At 37.4% G+C, this 17,937-nt stretch overlaps 1 protein-coding gene across 5 annotated transcripts in view; it reads right to left on the bottom strand.

Moving 5' to 3' along the window:
* USP9X (ubiquitin specific peptidase 9 X-linked) overlaps window positions 1-17,937 on the bottom strand; it is a 101,056-nt gene that overhangs the window by 34,101 nt on the left and 49,018 nt on the right. For all 5 annotated transcript variants that reach the window (XM_064646885.1, XM_064646887.1, XM_064646888.1 and 2 more), the window contains exons 14-23: window positions 17,284-17,417; window positions 12,716-12,803; window positions 10,798-11,140; window positions 9,279-9,374; window positions 6,072-6,283; window positions 4,126-4,366; window positions 3,767-3,916; window positions 3,540-3,660; window positions 2,941-3,071; window positions 2,402-2,680 (exon numbers count right to left, since the gene is read on the bottom strand). In XM_064646885.1, the coding sequence (XP_064502955.1) occupies window positions 2,402-2,680; window positions 2,941-3,071; window positions 3,540-3,660; window positions 3,767-3,916; window positions 4,126-4,366; window positions 6,072-6,283; window positions 9,279-9,374; window positions 10,798-11,140; window positions 12,716-12,803; window positions 17,284-17,417 (1,795 nt within the window). The remainder of the gene's footprint in view (window positions 1-2,401; window positions 2,681-2,940; window positions 3,072-3,539; window positions 3,661-3,766; window positions 3,917-4,125; window positions 4,367-6,071; window positions 6,284-9,278; window positions 9,375-10,797; window positions 11,141-12,715; window positions 12,804-17,283; window positions 17,418-17,937) is intronic.

Raw genomic sequence — 17,937 nt, 5'->3', positions numbered from 1 at the left:
GAGAGGCACTTGCTCAAAATTTATTAGGTTTGGAAGGTTGTTTATTGATCAGATTACTGATCAAGATTATTCATAACAGAATGTTTACAGTTACACCTCCTTCCTTTTCTGTTGATGTAGGAAAGAAAGGGTTTGGTAAAACAATTGGCTCTCCCTCTGGATTAGGTAATAGTGTCCAGACAGTACATGGTTACAGTCTTCATTATACTGAAGTACATTTTAAACATCTGAGTTAGAGCACTACTGAAGAATTCTGTTCCGAATTATCCCTCCACTTTTTCTATGGTATTTCCATAACAAAATAGTAGCAAGACAAGTTTTTATCTTTTCTGTATTGGTTTGAGCATACAGTTCCCTCTCCCTGGGCTGCAAGAGCTTCACAGTTTTGACAGTTCAAATCTGAAACAGTTGTTTCCTTCTCACAGACAAACAAAAGACTGTGGGCTGTGGTTACAAGCTAAAACTTCTTCAACAAAAGAGTTCCTTCATTTTCTCTGTACCATTTCATTCAAAAAAGCCACCTCAAATGCTGCTCAAAAGACACACTGTGAAGTTGCTGTGTAACACCTGCCTCTGATCACACTCCTTGCTTTGTCAGCTTCACTAGGACAGTTGATTTAGGGAGCAAAATTACAGAACCCCCACCAAAGACTAAGAGAGCTTCCACAGTCAATTAATTATTGGAAGCGGGCTGGAAGTGATCAACCACAATATACATGGGACAAACCAAGTTCAGAATACTGTGTTTGACAATGTTTTTAATTCCACCTTCTATGAAAACAAGGAAGAAAAAAGTAAAAATTTAAAAGGTACTAGTGACAGCAACAGACTGATAACTGAAAGACTGCAGACACATAACCCTGGTTACCTCATTTCTCTCAAGTACTGATGGAAAGCCAAGACAGAAAGCTACGCTTTGGTACTTAGGCTTTAGATAAGGCAGATGAAAGTTATTAACAAATCTCACCTCCATTCCAAGGTGTAAACTTGTTGGTGTTGCAGCAATAACAAAAAATATCAAAGTCCTTCAAACAGGATGATGATGACAGCAAGAATAACCATGTTTGTTCCAACAAATCAGTTAATATTATTAAGTTAGATGTTTGCAACACCAAACAGTGAATGCCAGCAATCATGGACAAATGCTACTACCTCTTAAGTAGTCAGCATAAATATATTTTAAACAGTACTTCAAGACTCAAATGATGATATCTGTGTTCCAAACTACCTTTTAAATAATTGTTGTAAGAAATTATTATGTTGTGAGGGCAGTAAAACTTACTCATTTAAACAGAACGAAGGATAGAGTGGCAAACGTGTCTGCTTTAAGATGTTTCTGTTATATTCTAATACGAGACATGAAAAGAGATCTTCACCTCTGGAAAAAGAATTAATCATGTATCTTCCAAGAGATGTAGCTAACCATAATGGATATTTATTTTTCAGACTTAAGGGGAATGTACTTGTCTGCTTCAGAGATGGATCTTAGTCAATACTGTGGAATAAAGTACCTTGAAGTGGGACTCTATGTATTCTTGAGTACAGGCTGAGAGCTCAAGCAACTATTTGGGATGGAACCTCACAAAAAGCAAAAAAAAATAGCTAAATAGCTGGAATGCTTGTGAAGCAAATGTCCAAGACAAACAGCAGCAAATTTTACTTTTTGGGCTCTATGCTGTCCATCTACTGTAAGAGGACACAAATAAAACCTTGACCCAGAACATACTTGTCTAGATGTACAAAAACTAACCTGCCATATTAAATACCCATAAAATCTACTACAGACATGTGAGATCACAGTTCAGAATACCTGTGTCAGACTTTTCCCTTTCTAACTCTGAGAAATCCTAGGGTAGGACACCTTTCAGCCATCAGCACTTCACTTTGCAATGTACCTAAACTGTTCTCTGCAAGAATCTTCTACAAACAACACTCAGAATTAGGACTGTAGCAATCCAAAGACTTGTCTGTATGTAGACAAAGGGCTGGCATGACTCAACATCAGTTCTGTTGGTTTCTGCTCTAATAGATACAAGAAATTCAGAGGCACATCCTTCAATAGACTCAGCAGCTCAAAAGAATCAGAATTCTTTTTGTGAACTGAATTTATGGGATAATGTACTTAGAAATTAAAAGTTACCTGCACTGACAATCATGCAAACCACTGAAAATCACATATAGAGCAAGTGCATCTCACACTAACTTTTTATAGTCACAAAGAAACAGGATTCTTTTAGCAAGTTCATCTCTTTTTTAGACAACATTATCTGAAAGTAACAGGAGTTCTTGGCATGCAATGCACTCAAAGAACAGACTGTCAATGAAGAGTGGAGAGAAGTTGCTGCAGACAACATAAAAACCAGAGCACATTGGTATTTGCAGGAAGGAAGGTTCATATTACCGGTGAAATTGTACTTGTGCCTTCCACAACTGGCTGACAAGCTTCTGCCACAGCCCGAACGTGGCCATATCCAATGGCTGTTAGCAACAGTTTGGCTATTTTCAGAGCGTTAAGGTAGGCACCCCTCCGAGTTTCCATATCTGCGTTTGGCAGGAAGTTATTTCTGGTCAGCATGCTCAACACAAGAGGCAAACCCCCACTTTTTAAGAAGTTGTATTGGAAGTCACTGGCATCTTCTCCCAGGGGTGCACTGGCAGGCATTAACAAGGCATAAACTACCTGTAGAACAAAATACAGAGTTAACTAACAGCAATGCACCAGCTTGGATATAGATACTGAACATGAGAATATGTAGGAATACTACTTAAACAATGCTTTTGACAGCACTGGTCATACACATGTTTATTCCAGTAAATTGTTAAGTACTTTTGATTGCTAATTTCAAACCAGAACTTGATCTTAGACTTCTATAACATTACAGAAAGGACTGCCACAGGGAGAGCTAAAGATTTTTAAAGAACAGGCAAAGCATCACAAACCTCTGTTAGGTACAGCACTTGTGAGGCAGAAGGACCAAAGAATAGCGAATCAAGGGATGGACTAAGGCTGCTTTCCCCAAGCTTTGCGTGATCTAAACAAATAGCTCTTAGTTTCTCAACTGTAGTGTTATCTGCAATAAAAACACGACTTGTAAGTGTTTTGTAACAAAACTACTCCACAAAAAGCCAGTACTATTTACAAATATAAATCTGAAAAGTTTTAAGTGTATCAGAACAGTTGCAAAAAGCTACAGATAACATCAGACTATGAAGTGTTCTGCAATGATTATTACAGTCAAAAGTGATCCTGTTAAAGCAGTGCTACAAAATCATTTCAGAATATAATACTTCTCCCCATTTTCACTGCACTGTGGCATTGAACCCCAATACCAACGGTAAGCTATGCAACTTGATATAGCAGAGAAGAAAGAACTATTTGGGAAAACATTTATAGTCCTAATCAGGATCAGTCATGAATTATAATATCAATAAATTACCAGAAAGTAGAAAATATTCCCCTATCTTCATTTTTCTATAACAGGCGAGAAATTATTATAGAGGATATTACAAGATAAAAAAAGGATAAAATTAAGTTTTACCTGGTGGCATGAGCTTCATTAGAACACGAGCTCCATCTCTAAGGGGTGGCATATTTAGGCTACTGCCCAGGTCTGCAACTTGCCAAAGAAAAGAGATGTACCGAGGATGCAGCGACATGATCTTAAAAAAAGCAAATTTTAAAAAAAACTCACACATTAAAATTCCTAGTTAAAGACAAAGTATAAGAAAAAATGCACTTAAACTGCTAATTTCAGAATAAGCTTACCACTCCAGGCAAACAGCTTTCAACTTCTGGATTTGGCCCATCACTGTAGTGATTGCCGTGGTTGCCCGGAGAACCAGTTGAAGAGTCAGAAGAACTATCTGGACTTGAGGGCATATTAGAATTTATCTGTGTGAGCTTAGCCGTAATTAGCTGAAAAACACAATAATAGTTTTATTACCATGCATAAATTAAGATTCCTTATTAAATAAGCACCTGATATCATGTTAATGGCATAATACAAGGAGGAAGAATGGAACTATTTCACAAGAATAAGTGATCCTGTGCACGGTACTTTTCAAGCATTTACAAAAGGGAAGCAACATCTGAACTGAGGTAAATAATCAGCCTGCAACACTCACCGTTTTGTCTTTGAGGTTCAGCTGCCCAATGAGTTTTCTGTCATCTGCAGGGTCCACCAGCTCCCCACCAATGAACAGCTCCACTTTCGTGTGTGCACTGTTGGCTTTGATGCGGTTGAGGATGCAACGCCGCACTTGGCCAATGGTGTCGTTTGTGTGGGACCAAATGTCCAAATCTTCCACCTGTCGGCCTTGGTTGGGAAAACGAACTACCAGGGTGATATGTTTACCACGGAAAGCTCTGAAAATAAACACACCAGAAAAAGTTATTTTTGCCCTCATGAAATAGATTCTTTTCCCTGCTGTATTTTGTGTTGCAGGTATTTCAACATCAAATCTTTATGTATGATGATATTCTCCAGCATGAGATTTTGTGAAGGCCCCAGCAACTATGCAAACAATACACACAGAATCTTTCAAGAAGCCAAACTTGGCACAAGTAAGTTAATCATATGGTCAAATTTACAGTCAGGTTACGAACATCAACAGAAATTTTAGAATTCTCTTATAAAGTTTAGATCTTTTCTCTGTCTAGCAACTTCCTGACCAAAATGGGCAAAGATCAATCAGACTGGCAACGACATTTTGCTCTTTTAGCAAAGCAACTCAGCTTTGCTTTTAAATACCCTAAGATCAGAAAAGGCCTTTAGGTCACAAAGTGTTAATGACTTCTGTCAAAAGCTGTTAAAAGTTTTACATTAGAATTCCAATTTTTAAAATCACAATTACTAAAAAAACAATAAAATTGAAAGGGATCAAAAAAGGAAGAAACAGTTTCACATTAGCAGTGATCACACTTCCCACAATGGCAGGGAGCTCATTAGGAAAGATGTGCCCAGATAAGCCCAACAAAATAATCCCATGCAACAAAAAGAAAAAACTCCTCAGAAAGCTCCTTGCTAACAAGGCCTCTGAAAGATTAGTCTAATCAAACAAGCAGCCCATATAAAAAAAGATGCACCCATAACGAACAAGAGAACTTCGTTAGGACTAATCAATCAATCAACAAATACAATAAAAAAGCTGTAGGAACACTGCAAATTACTGACACACCATGAAGAAACAGCAAAGGGCATTTAAAATAAGGGATGACAAACCCCTACCATGTCTAAAAATATTTTAGTTTTATCATAAATCTATAGCAATCACAGTGTATTCCTGATGTACTTTTGAGGCTTTCTTCCCACAGAGAGCAACTATTAACAGTGGAACATTTAAACAGTTTTCTGTTCTGCTTTTTTCTCCTCTCTCAGGAAATATTTTGCTTATGAACATCTACACAACACTGGATTTAAGTGTTTGCTTTTTCTTTATACCAAAGACAAAGTTAAGGAAGAGAGCAAGGATTCAAGCTGAGTTTTCATTGAAGGACAAATACAAGAAGAGTGAAGGTGCACAGAAAATAAATATACTTCAAGGTACCGTTTTCTTCTTCCCCCTCTTATGAGGAACTTACACAGACTATTTCCCTTAGAAATAATCCCAAATTTAGGCTTGCAAAGTAAGATAAAAGATCTCTGTAAACAACTATGGAAGGTGAAAATATACATTGACATGTTTTTTGTAAAACAGGAATATGAAAAACAAAGCTTTGACGATGCTAATGTAAAGAACAGTATTGCTTTTAAGTAATTATCTGAAAACAGAACTATATCCAAAACAATTGAGCATCAAGGTACATTGTGCTAGTTAAAGAACAGAACACCAGCACAACAGGTTTACTCTCAGGTCTGCTGTCCCTTCCATGTATATCTGTATTTGCCTGATCTTTCAAATTAATTTTTTTAAAATATAGTTTCATGTATTAAAAAAGAAAATGGAATTCTGAAACTCTGTAAATACCATTCCCTGAAAAGAAACCTTTTAGAATGCAAAAATCACAAAGCTATTAGTAATGTTTTAGTTTAACAAAAATCAAAATCACAATACTGCTTTTTCACACATACCTTGACATAGGTAGAATAGTTCTCTCTTCATGGTAATCACTGTCACATTCGTTTATATATTCTCTTAAAACAGTCAACACTCTCACCATCCGTATTGCTTCTTGTCTTGCACAATTTATACTGTCTTTATCTCCATCCAACACACATAAAGTATCATAGGAGGCTTTTAGACGATCGAAACAGGACTGAATGAAGTCTTCATGAATCACTACCTAATTACATTAAGAAATTGGTGCAATTACAAGAAATATTAAAAATCATCTTTTCAACGGTAGAAGTAAAAAAAAAATCCCCCAAACCAAACCATTTAACCAAATCAACTACCATTGATAAAATAGCTCTAATTTATTGTGGCTTCAAAAATCTTATATGTCATCAGCAGCTGTAACTGTACAGTGCAAACTTGCATGTAAATAGAAAAAGTGGAAGTTTGGACAAAGAACACTGAACTGGACTTTCACTTCATCATTTTCTCAGACTGTTAATGAATCTTTAGCTGACAATCTAGTACAGGTTGACTTACTTAACACTAAGAGTGAACACAGAACATTTGCAAATCCTCAGAACAACTACCCTGGCCCCAGCCTCCAAAACCACATAACCAAGTTCCAGACACACTCATTTCCTGCACAAACTCAGAAACGGATTTTGAGCTAGATTCAGCAGAGTGGCAGCTGTAGCAGCTCTCTTCATTCTGCCTGGTATCTAACATTTTATATCTGACATCTAACATCCTTGCTCCTGACCTAGACTGACACATAACCTAGAGAATCACTGTAAAAAATCCGCAGTGTCTCCAGGTAAGTCTGCAACCAAAACATGAACAGTCACAGCTACTGCAGCAAACCACAGTCCAGCAGCCACTTTCCTTAGAGGCAGCTCAGGAACAGAGGAGTTGCCAGCACACTGAATACTTGTGTGCATGTTGAGTCAATCCAACACTTCTGGAATTGTCAGATCTAACCATGCGCAGATGCACAGATCGATGCACGCTTAGTAAGCCCAGACCTATTGCAAGAGAGAAGGCTCCAGCCATCTGCCACTGCAGTCAGATACAGCTTGAATGGCTGTAAATGCACCACCTGGAGCAGCTGTGCTGGATCTGGCAAACAGGCAGCTTTGAAGACTCTGTGTTTTTGAGGACAAGTATGAAAACTGAAGTCTTAAGAAATACAACTGGCAAGCTATCAACTGGAGATTGTCCAGAGGATTGACAGGAAGCTGAACATGAGCCAGCAGTGTGCCCAGGGGGCCAAGAAGGCCAATGGCATTCTGGCCTGGATCAGAAGCAGCGCGGCAGCAGGTCCAGGGAAGTGATTCTTCCCCTGTACTCAGCGCTGGTGAGGCCACACCTGGAGTGCTGTGTCCAGTTCTGGGCCCCTCAGTTCAGGAAGGATATTGAGGTGCTGGAGCAGGTCCAGAGAAGAGCAACAAGGCTGGTGAAGGGACTCGAGCACAAGTCCTGTGAAGAGAGGCTGAGGGAGCTGGGGTTGTTCAGCCTGGAGGAGGCTCAGGGGAGACCTCATCACTCTCTACAACTCCCTGAAAGGAGGTTGTAGCCAGGTGGGGCTACAGGTCTTCCAGGCAACCAGCAGTAGGATAAGAGGGCACAGTCTTAAGCTGTGCCAGAGGAGGTTTAGGTTGAGTAGTAGGAAAAAAATTTTTACAGAGAGAGTAATCAGACATTGGAATGAGCTGCCCAGGGAGGTGGTGGATTCACCATCCCTGGAGGTTTTTAAGATAAGACTGGATGTGGCATCAGTGCCATGCTCTGGTAACCATGGCAGTGTTGGATCAAGGGTTGGACTTGATGATCTCGGAGGTCTTTTCCAACCTGGTTGATTCTATGATCCCGCCACCAAATCTGTGCAATCATTAAATCATACAATGTTTGTGTCAGAAGGAACCTCAAATATCAACTAGTTAAGATCCCCCATGCCATAGGCACACTTTCCGCTAGACCAGGTTGCTCAAAGCTCCATCCAACCTGGCCTTCAACACTTCCAGCAATGGGGCAGCCACAACTTCTTTGTGCCAGTGATCCTCACAGGGAAGAATTTCTTCCAAATATCCAATTTAACCCTACTCTCTTTTCAGTTTAGAGCCATTTCTCCTTGCCCTATCACTACATGCCCTTGTCAAGAAGTCCCTCTCCAGCTCTGCTGTAGCCCCCTTTAGGTACTAGAAGGTTGCTCTAAGGTGTCCCCAGAGCCTTCTCTTCTCCAGGCTGAAAAACACCAGGTCTCTGTCTGTCTTCACAGAAGAGTAGCTCCAGACTTCTGATCATCTTCGTGGCCTTCTCTGAACTCAATCCAACAGATCCTTCTTATGTTGGAGACCTCAGAGCTGGATGCAGCACTCCAGGTGGGGTCTCATGAGAGCAGAGCAGAAGGGCAGAATCCCCTCTCTGCTTTGGATGCAGCCTAGGACATGTTTGGCTTTCTGGCCTGTGAGTGCACATCAACAGCTCATGTTGAGCTTCTTGTTCCCCAGTGCCCCCAAGTCCTTCCCCTCAGGGCTGCCCTCAGTCCATTCTCCTCCCAGCCTGTACTTGTGCCTGGGATTGCTCTGACCCATGTACAGCACAGGACCTTCTACTCAGCCTTGTCCAACTTCAGAAGGTTTTCACAGGCCCACCTCAAGCCTGTCAAGGACCCTTGGATGACATCCCTTCTTCTGACCTCACAGAAATTCATTCTCTCTTCTCTGCCCACTGAAATGCAGCTCCCAGCAAATATTAAGGCAGGGAGATAATATCTGATTTGCTAGAGCTCAGCTTGACCATTACATAGGGAAACTGTGACCCTTTGTAAGGGACATGACAGAAAAAAGAGATTACATTAGCTTGTGACAACACTCCACAGACCCAGCCAGGGAACATGCTGGTATAAATAAGTGCCACAACTGAAAGTTCCACAAAAGGTCTTCCTAAGTATATGACATTAATTGTTTTCTGAGTAGAAGGGTCAAATACAACAGACGAACTTAACATGAAAAATTTATCAGAGTTCAGTCTCCAAATACGAGAAAAAACTCTTTAATTCTGCATCTGACCAGAAACTGATGGCTGGACTCAGGAGTATACGCTGAAAAACATGGAAACTATTCTCTGTTTTCGAATCTTTCAACTATGAAAATATCACCAAAATGAATTTTATTACTGTTTTTCTATCATATTTCAGTTTTCTTGTTGCCTTTTTTTTTTACCTGATTAACTTGTAACCTTGGGCCAAGATTAGTATAGATCTCTTTAAGAAGGTCTATTGCTCTGTTGGCGATGTCGTCATTTCCCTGAATCACAACCTAGCATTATTTAAAAAAAAACACAAAAAGCATTAGAAATCTTAAAACTTGCTGGTATAAAATTTAAAAACATAACTACTACATAAGTATCTTTACACAACAGTATGTTTAATGATTTTATCAGGTAAAAGTGATTAAATGCTTAGATACAAAAAATAAAACAACTTACACTAAAAGTAATTATATAAAAATCATGGTTAAGAATTAGCTAGTTTTAAAGGAGTTCAGACCAAAAAAAAAAAGCTGATGTTTTATAAACAGAATAGAATTAGTGTTTATATATTCATCTTCACATAATATTCCAATTTTCACTACTTTCAGAGAATAAGAAAACTATTTTTTCAGATGCTTGAACAGCCTGCATCACCAAAGAGAATTTTCAAATATGTAAATGGCTGTGAGCGGGTGGAAGGGGAACAGGCAAATGAATTCTGCTTCTAATGTGATAATCTAAATTTTAATTACTAGTCACCAGGTCTGAAAGCAGGTTTTACAGACAAACCCTGCAGGATACTGAGCTGAAGCTTAATGAGTTTTGTCATGCTGACCAGAGTAAGGTGATTCCCAACACTAAAACATGCTATCATTATGTGGGAACTCTGTTCACAAACAGTGTGAATTTATTTGTATACAAATTGTGATCTATTTTGGTTTTAACTATTATCACCAGGATTAAAATACCTAATCCTTCAAAAAGCCACAACCAAAATTACTGCAGACAGCTGCTGTACATGTTTTACAAAAACACAGCCATGATAATCATGCCACAGTGCACCACTGTGGGTTTTAATGCAGCTCTTGAGAACCAGGAACACTCTGAAAAAATTACACAACAGATTAGATACTGATGTTTTTCCCCAACAGACTTGGCAAGCTTCAGAAAGCAACAACCTTCCTATTGAAAAGGAAGATTTTATATGTATAGAACAGGTGGCTATATAGAACCTGTGAATCCTGCATAACCACCAGGTTTAGGCAACAAGTTGTGGCTATAAGAGAAAGAATCAGACCAGTGGTCATGTGGTCTAATGTAGAATCACTCCAGTTTACCACACCACAAGGAACGCAATAAAGTAGCTTATTAATGCACGGAACAAAGTTTAATTATAATGTGCATGTGAAAGAAAAGAGAAATCTACAGGTAAATCACCTGGAACGATCCTTTCTTCTTCAACAGTACAGGTAAATTTTTAATTTCATGTGCATACATAACTATACTTATGTTTCAAACAACTTTCCATCAAGTATCAGTCTGCAAAGTTACCAGCTTGTACACTTGCTGGGAAGACAGTGGAGTCAAGCATTTACTTTGAAAAAGTAGATTTTTGTAATTTCAATATGAAATCACACATTCCTAAAAATATTAAGAGACTGAGAAAGACTCAGCAATTAAACTTTCAGATGTTTCCTCCAATTAACTCACCCTCCAAAGGTAGTCTAATCCTATTAATTCCAGATCATCCATCATGTAGGCTCTTCTCTTTGCTACTAGCTTTCCTTCCCGACAGTTCACAGCTTTGAAGAAACGTTCAAAACATTTCATTCCATTTTCTGTTAATAGGGAAGGATCCAGCTGAAGCACATTATTTTCAAAGAAGTCCTTATTAATGTCAGGGTCTAAGTCTGGTTCATCCCCCATTAGTTTGGAATACCATTTAAAACAGGCTTCGCGATCACAAAGATAAACCGCATTTTCAGCTAAACACTTCCATATTTGCTTCGCCTGAGGGGCACAGAGCCACAGCTGACCATCCTTCAACAAAAATCTTGAGCAAAACAGAGAGACAATTAACAGCACTTCTAACACACATCCAGGGTTACAATTCAGTAAAAAGCACAGGCACAAAGGTGAATATATATCTATATATATGTAATTCATTTACGTATCATAAGCATGACCTTGAAAACTTTATTTACATCATGAATACATTTATTTACATCATAATTAGCCCCACGATTTCTTAGTAAGCTTGAACAAATCAAGACTTTATATTCCAAATAAAAAAGGAATAAGATTCAGCAAAAAAATGTCTTGCACAAAAATATCAAGCATTATTTGCATTTTATACACAAAGAAATGCACATCTCCTAATGTAAACTATTTAGTTTAAAAGTCACAACATAAGAGAATAAATTAATTCTGCGATCACTCACAATGTTTTAACACTTGCTTTAGCAAAATTGCAAAAAAAGTATCAACTCTACAGAATAAAGTCAATGAACTGGAAATTTTTCCTTTTATTTAACCAAGTTTTTCATTTGTGTTAAATTATTAAGACAGAATTAATAAGAACTTCAATTCTGAGAGCTAACACTAAGGATCTTTCAGGAGGAACAAATGATAAAGTTCTTTACAATAATTTCTCTGATTCAAAATCTTTTCTATGTAAAAGAAATCAGGGCCTAAGTTATGGCACTGCTTTTCAGAAATTGCTACATATTCTACATTTGACAACCAAGGGACTTCATAAATTTGTGTACATAGTGAAGTTAAATCTAAGGAAGTTACAATATTTAACACACAGAAGTGATAAATTAAGCCTATCCATATGCTATTGTACATGTTCATTAACCATTTAACACTTAAAATTAATTCATAAAAATTCTTGGTAAAATTTTAAAAAGTAAAAAAATCTCCCCTAGAAAAAAAGGAAAGAATACTTCAGAACTTGACAGTTCAAGTATTTTTACTTGTCTAAAAAAAGGTTAAAAACAACTAAGAAGAAGTCAAGACAGCCTAAAAAGCATCAACATACAGCAGCTCTATGATGAGCAGAGATCCTTTGTTTTCTCAAACAGCAGCTGGCCAAAAGTCATCCAAATAATTTTATTCCAGTGTCTTTCTATGGCTCAGCTGTTGACAAAACAACATCAGTGGCTGACAAAAGTATATGTCAGGTTATGGTTGTGGATTTAAATCTGGTGTGGTGCAAGAAATAAGGACACATGGCCATATCCCTACTGGGAAAGTTTTAAACTTTCAGATAAGTTACTCCAATAGGTATGTAACTGTATCCACCTGCACATTGTATTCAAGTCAGTAGGGTTCTACACACAGACAGGAAAAAACCACACAAATCCTAGTGCAGAAAGAGAGCCTTGGATTGCAAAGATCCTAATAAACTTTATTTGAATATTCCAACAGTAGCATAGAAGCCCTCTGGGAAAAAAAAAGAAACCAAAACAAAAACATTCAGTGTATTTTTGCATCTGAGTTTTGAAAGAAGTTAACACAACAACTTAAAGCTGTAGAAGAAAACGAAATGCAAAGGGTTTCCTTTTCTTTAAAGTATTCAAAGTATTCTTACAGAAGTCAAACAAATATTCAAGTTAAAACTTACCGTAAGAAGTTGAGTCGCTCCTGTACTTCCTGCACGTGACTGTATCTGCTTCCTGGCCTGACAGTTTGAGGATCATATTCCCCATGCTCTGCAAATAAAAGACAAGACATTCAGAAAAGGCATGCTGACTCCACAAGACAGGGTGTGTTTGAAGACTTGTTATTTTGAATATAATCAAAACCACTCAAAACCCAGCAAATTTTCGGTAAGGTGTATGAAAAGAGTTTTCACCAAGCTACCGAGGTCTATAATCAAATCCACAATTAGGTGCAGATACAAGTGCTCACTGTTCAATGAAAGTATTACAGAAAAATTAGGAACCTGCATTCTTCTACTTCAAATCAATTTTTCCTAATTTAGGTAGTCAGTTTGAAGCCAGAATTCAGTTAAGAATGGAAGTATACCAAGTATATAATTCAGATTATCCAGCGGGTTTTTTTCCTGAGGATGCTTTAGTTTCCTTACAGAACATCTTTTCCAAAATTTAAATTTTCCATTTTTGGACTTTTTCCTCTCCAGAGGAAATAATTTCTCCATTTCTTCAACACCTTTATAAGTAGTTATGTACATGACATCACTCAGAGGAAGAAAATAAGACAACTTTATCTACTGCAAGTTTCCAAATTCAAGACCCAAATGCCTGGAATACTGACAAGCTTGAAACAGAAGTAGTTATTTTAAAATAAGGCAAGAAGTCAAACTTCTACCTGCATTTTGCCAAATCTTAGCATAATATTTTGCTTAACAAACAGCTGCTTGCTTCACGGGAACAAAGGTGTTGGTGTGGTTTTGTTTGGTGTTAGGTTGGTTGGTTGGGTTTTATTAATTAAAGAGATACAATCTAGATCTCTGCACATATTACTTTCATCTGTACTAACAGTATTTCATCATGACACATGTTCATTATGACAGCTCCCTTATAAACTAATTAATGCTGTATTTCTTATTTGCAAAGGTGTACAAATTGCCTTTAGCTAAGATGACCCAGCCATGACAGACTGTATCATGACAACATCAAGACTAATACTAGAATTTATCTTCAGAGTTGAAAATCACTATCTCCTATTATATCAGGGAGGGGGAAAAAACCCAAACCAAACCAGTCTAACAGCTGAAGTCCATCAATGTTTCAAAATTAAGAGAAAAATTGTCATATTGCTCTCTATATCCAAGTGTAAAAGGTACATTACCTTAAAAATAAAATAAAAGGGGAAACAGAAGACTAGTAGTTAACTGATGTCTGCAAAACTGGAGACATTATGTTCACTGGAAATCCTTCAAAAAATTTAAATTATAACCCTAATGAAGTAATCATAAATGGGCAATTATCAAAAGAAGAAATGTGAAAAAAAAAACCCAGAAGAAAGAATATAAAGGTAGCCAAACAAAAATTACTTCAGTATTACAAGCAGAAAACTGGTAAAATATGCTGTGCCTCCAGAATAAGAAACAATTAGGGTAGATAAGCATATTGCAGAGAAATTAAAACTAATTACTTGAAGTGTTGGGTGTTCTGGGTGGGTTTTTTGTTTGATTTTATCTTGTTGAGGGGGAGCTGGTGGTGGTGGTGTTCATTTGTTTTCACTATGGGGACTATCTGGGATTTTTTTTTCCTGACTGGAGTTTAATTCACAGACACAACAACATCAACAATGGCAATGACAGAAGAAGTCAAATATTCACACCCAGCCAGTTGCCCAAAGGCAGTGTGGATGCATTTCAGAATTCTGAAACACTCTGAACTACAAAAAAATTCTGTCTCCCTAAATATTATCTATATCACATTCTTTCTACATCTGCCAGATTTATTTTCTAATCTGTGCATCCCACAGCAAGTCCAAGTGTGATCTCCTTAAAAATTGTTTTTACATACTGGAGCAGAAGAATGAACAGAGAAATTAGCAATCAAAAAACAACTGGTTGAAAATTTAAGTCTAATTAGTGATAAACACACATGGAAGATCATATGGCACAATTTCTACAAATAATTACATTTCATTAACACTTTGGATTTTTTTATTACTTCAGAAAAACAGAACATAAAGGAGAACTGACTCGCAACCTTCTAAAATTTTCAAAAGATCTTTGATAAATCATCGGAAAGATGAAACTGTGACCTCCTTCAGGACTACAAAATGCAATAGCAGTTGTCTCATCTCATGGAGGACTTTGCAGAGTTGGAGAAAAGGGGTGAGTTCAGTAGAAGGGAAAATCAAAAAGCGTGGAAAAAATTCAGAAACATAGATTAGGCTTCTCTTTAAAAAGGCAAACATACAAAAGTGACTATCACAGAAAATACTATGCATTGGTGAATAACAGGAGAACAGGAGCATTGTTCTCCATCACAGAATGCAACTATGGAAGCCTTCAAGGAAAATAAAAATATGGTAAATTCAAAATAATTTAAAAATATCCAAAATTACACAATAATTGCAGTGTTAACTGCCAAAGAGATCTGTTGACAACTGGATTTTTCATTTCTATGGCATTTGTTTGACTTGTGCTGTCTGGACGTTTGCCTTGAATTTTTTCCCTCTGTCTCATTCACCTTCTCCAGCCAAGCTTAATTCTACAGCTTCCAGTTCTTTCTGTCCTCACATGCATAATCTTTTCTCCTTTCATTTATTCCCTTTCATTTATATGCCCCCCTGGCATATTCCTCCTCCTCCACTAAGGCATGGAAGACAAACTTCACAGTGCTCTATGTTCTGCTCTATTTAGTATATAAAGCTGAAAATTAAAGAGTTTTTGCACAGGAACTGTGTCTTATTTAGTACAGTATCTGGAACATTAGGAGGAATTTTCTAGTTGCCCTCAATAATGTAATAAAGCATCTAATAAAAAAAAATCCACACTATTATTCATCTGTTTTTGTTCTCTGATGCAAATGAGAAGTTCTGCAACAGCTTTGTCTCAGGAAAGCATAATTTAATTGCTTTGTAATTAGATTAAATTTAAACCCTTCACACACATGTAATTCCTCTCACACTGAAGATGTTCATATTCCCGCTTAACTGAGTCATTATAGCTGGGGAGGGGCAGGGCAGTGGGATGTGACTGAAATGAATGAAAAACAGTTCATACACCAACAGCATGTGTAGGCTATTTTTGGACAAAGACAGCATTGCTCTAGAATACAGCTGTTCATGATGTTTCCCTCCTAACCCTGAGGCCAAACCCCAGATTTCACAGCTGGTCAAAGCCCAAGAGAAAGAAGAACAGAATCACAAACTATAAGATATCAATATAGTTAAAATGTGAAGTTCATTGCAAATAAAATGGCATTTTTGCATCGTGTAAGCAAAGTTAACTCCAACAGCTCACAGAAGTTACATCACTAATACTTGTTCTATTCCACCTTCCTGTGAAGACTAAGGCTAAGACACTATGGCTTGAGAACAGACCAAATAATTTAGTATCATTCTAACACTAATTAGTGCAAGGCTATCATTAATTAAGGAACTTAAATTAGGGTAATAGCCCCATGTATTCCTGAATAGAGAAATGTATTTGCAGTGTGCAGATTTAACTGTCATTCTCACTGACCTATACCTGGCAGAAGCAACCATCCTCACAGAGCACCGCTATTCACACATATCCTCAAGGACATATTTTCGGTATCTTTTATATAAAATATATATATTTAGTACTCCAAAATTAAATGAAATCCAAAATTAAAGGTGTCTAGGCAACCTTTCCTAGTGGTGTAAGACAAATTTCAGAATACACAAATATCCTGTCCTCTCTGGACTGTCTACACTGAATTCCTCCACAACATACTGTGCCATGTCTGAGAAGCAACTGAAAGGTAGAAAACAGTCCCTGGTTCCAGTCAGTAAAGTCAGTGGTGGAGAAGGAGGGGTGTAAACCTCCTCCTTTCACTTCTGTTGGTTTAATTTTGTATTAAAATACCATGGTCTAGTCTAACAAGGAGTTTCCTGGTCCACCATTATCCTTCACTTCCACGCTTCTACCTCAGTAGCTAAAAGTTAATCCAGAGTATGAGGGGAAATTCATCAGCAAAGGGCTGAGTTTAGCCTAAAATATATAAATACTAACACAATGTGCTGCCAGTAGCAACTGCAGTGAGAAAGCAACTGAACAGATACGGGAGTTACCTTGTAAAAACAAATGGTATCCCTGTGGTTTAAAGTCCTTCTCCCTGACAAATTCCAAATACTGGCTTCAAAAGGAGGTGATTAAAAAAGCTTCTCAAAGGAGCCTTCAAAAATTCAAAACTAGAAGCTTTACTACTAGGATTTTCCACAAAAATAACTACCCTAGCCTAAGTAGGGCAAGATGATGTTTATCAATCCACAGATAAATGAGAGCTGCCACTTCCACATGTTCAACTATAAAACACACATTTTCAATTATAAAAAAGAAAAAATTAGCATTTTAAGCTTTTCTTATGCAATCAGACACCACAAAAGCTTTCAACCCCACAGACACCTGAAAATTAAACAAATAAACTTCATAGTTATTTTATTATGGGAATTTGCTTTTAACTCCATTTTCAACTGGAGTTTTCACACACTCTATGAGGTAAATTTTTTGTTAAAGCTTACCTTTAGCATACTGCCTCATGCTTTCCATATAGGCAGAGAGATTTTCTGCAACCAATGTAACTAGGGCGTGATTGTGCTGAAGTTGATTGATTAAGTCATGTCGGTAAAACACGTGGGGACTTCGCTGAGTTTGACTGAAAATAAAATACAAATGTTAGAGGAAAAGCAGAGAAGTCTTGCACCTAACAGTTCAGAAATCAATTTAAGCAAATAATCTTTGATGCAAGTCCTTAAGGGATCTTGAATAGAAATCATATTAAGTTTCTGACAATATTTTTCCTTTTTTTTCTTCTGACATACCAACAGTTCTTATCAGTTACTGAAAGCAGCAAATTTGTGAGGATTATACAGTTACAATATGTATGAAAAATATCAAAGCAATCTGAGCAGCTCAGTGTGCTAGAGGGAGAAGATCTGCAGCAAGACAGACTAGAAATACCTGCCCACAAAGTGCACAGTAATGACAGAGACCCTCAACTGTAGTGTAACTACAACACACACAACCCAGTTTCTTCCTCAGCCATCTGATATTTTCTATATTTAATATTAAAACACTAAGTAAAACCTGAGACCACAGTGAAAGAACACTAGCAAATAATCACAGCAGTTAAAAAAACCTGCAAACGGTATTGATTTTTTTTCTAACGATATCTG

This window comes from Pseudopipra pipra, chromosome 2 (genome assembly GCF_036250125.1).
Source record: "Pseudopipra pipra isolate bDixPip1 chromosome 2, bDixPip1.hap1, whole genome shotgun sequence".
Classification (NCBI taxonomy): domain Eukaryota; kingdom Metazoa; phylum Chordata; class Aves; order Passeriformes; family Pipridae; genus Pseudopipra; species Pseudopipra pipra.
Note: the sequence above shows the minus strand (reverse complement) of the source record. Positions and strands in the feature narration are given on the sequence as shown.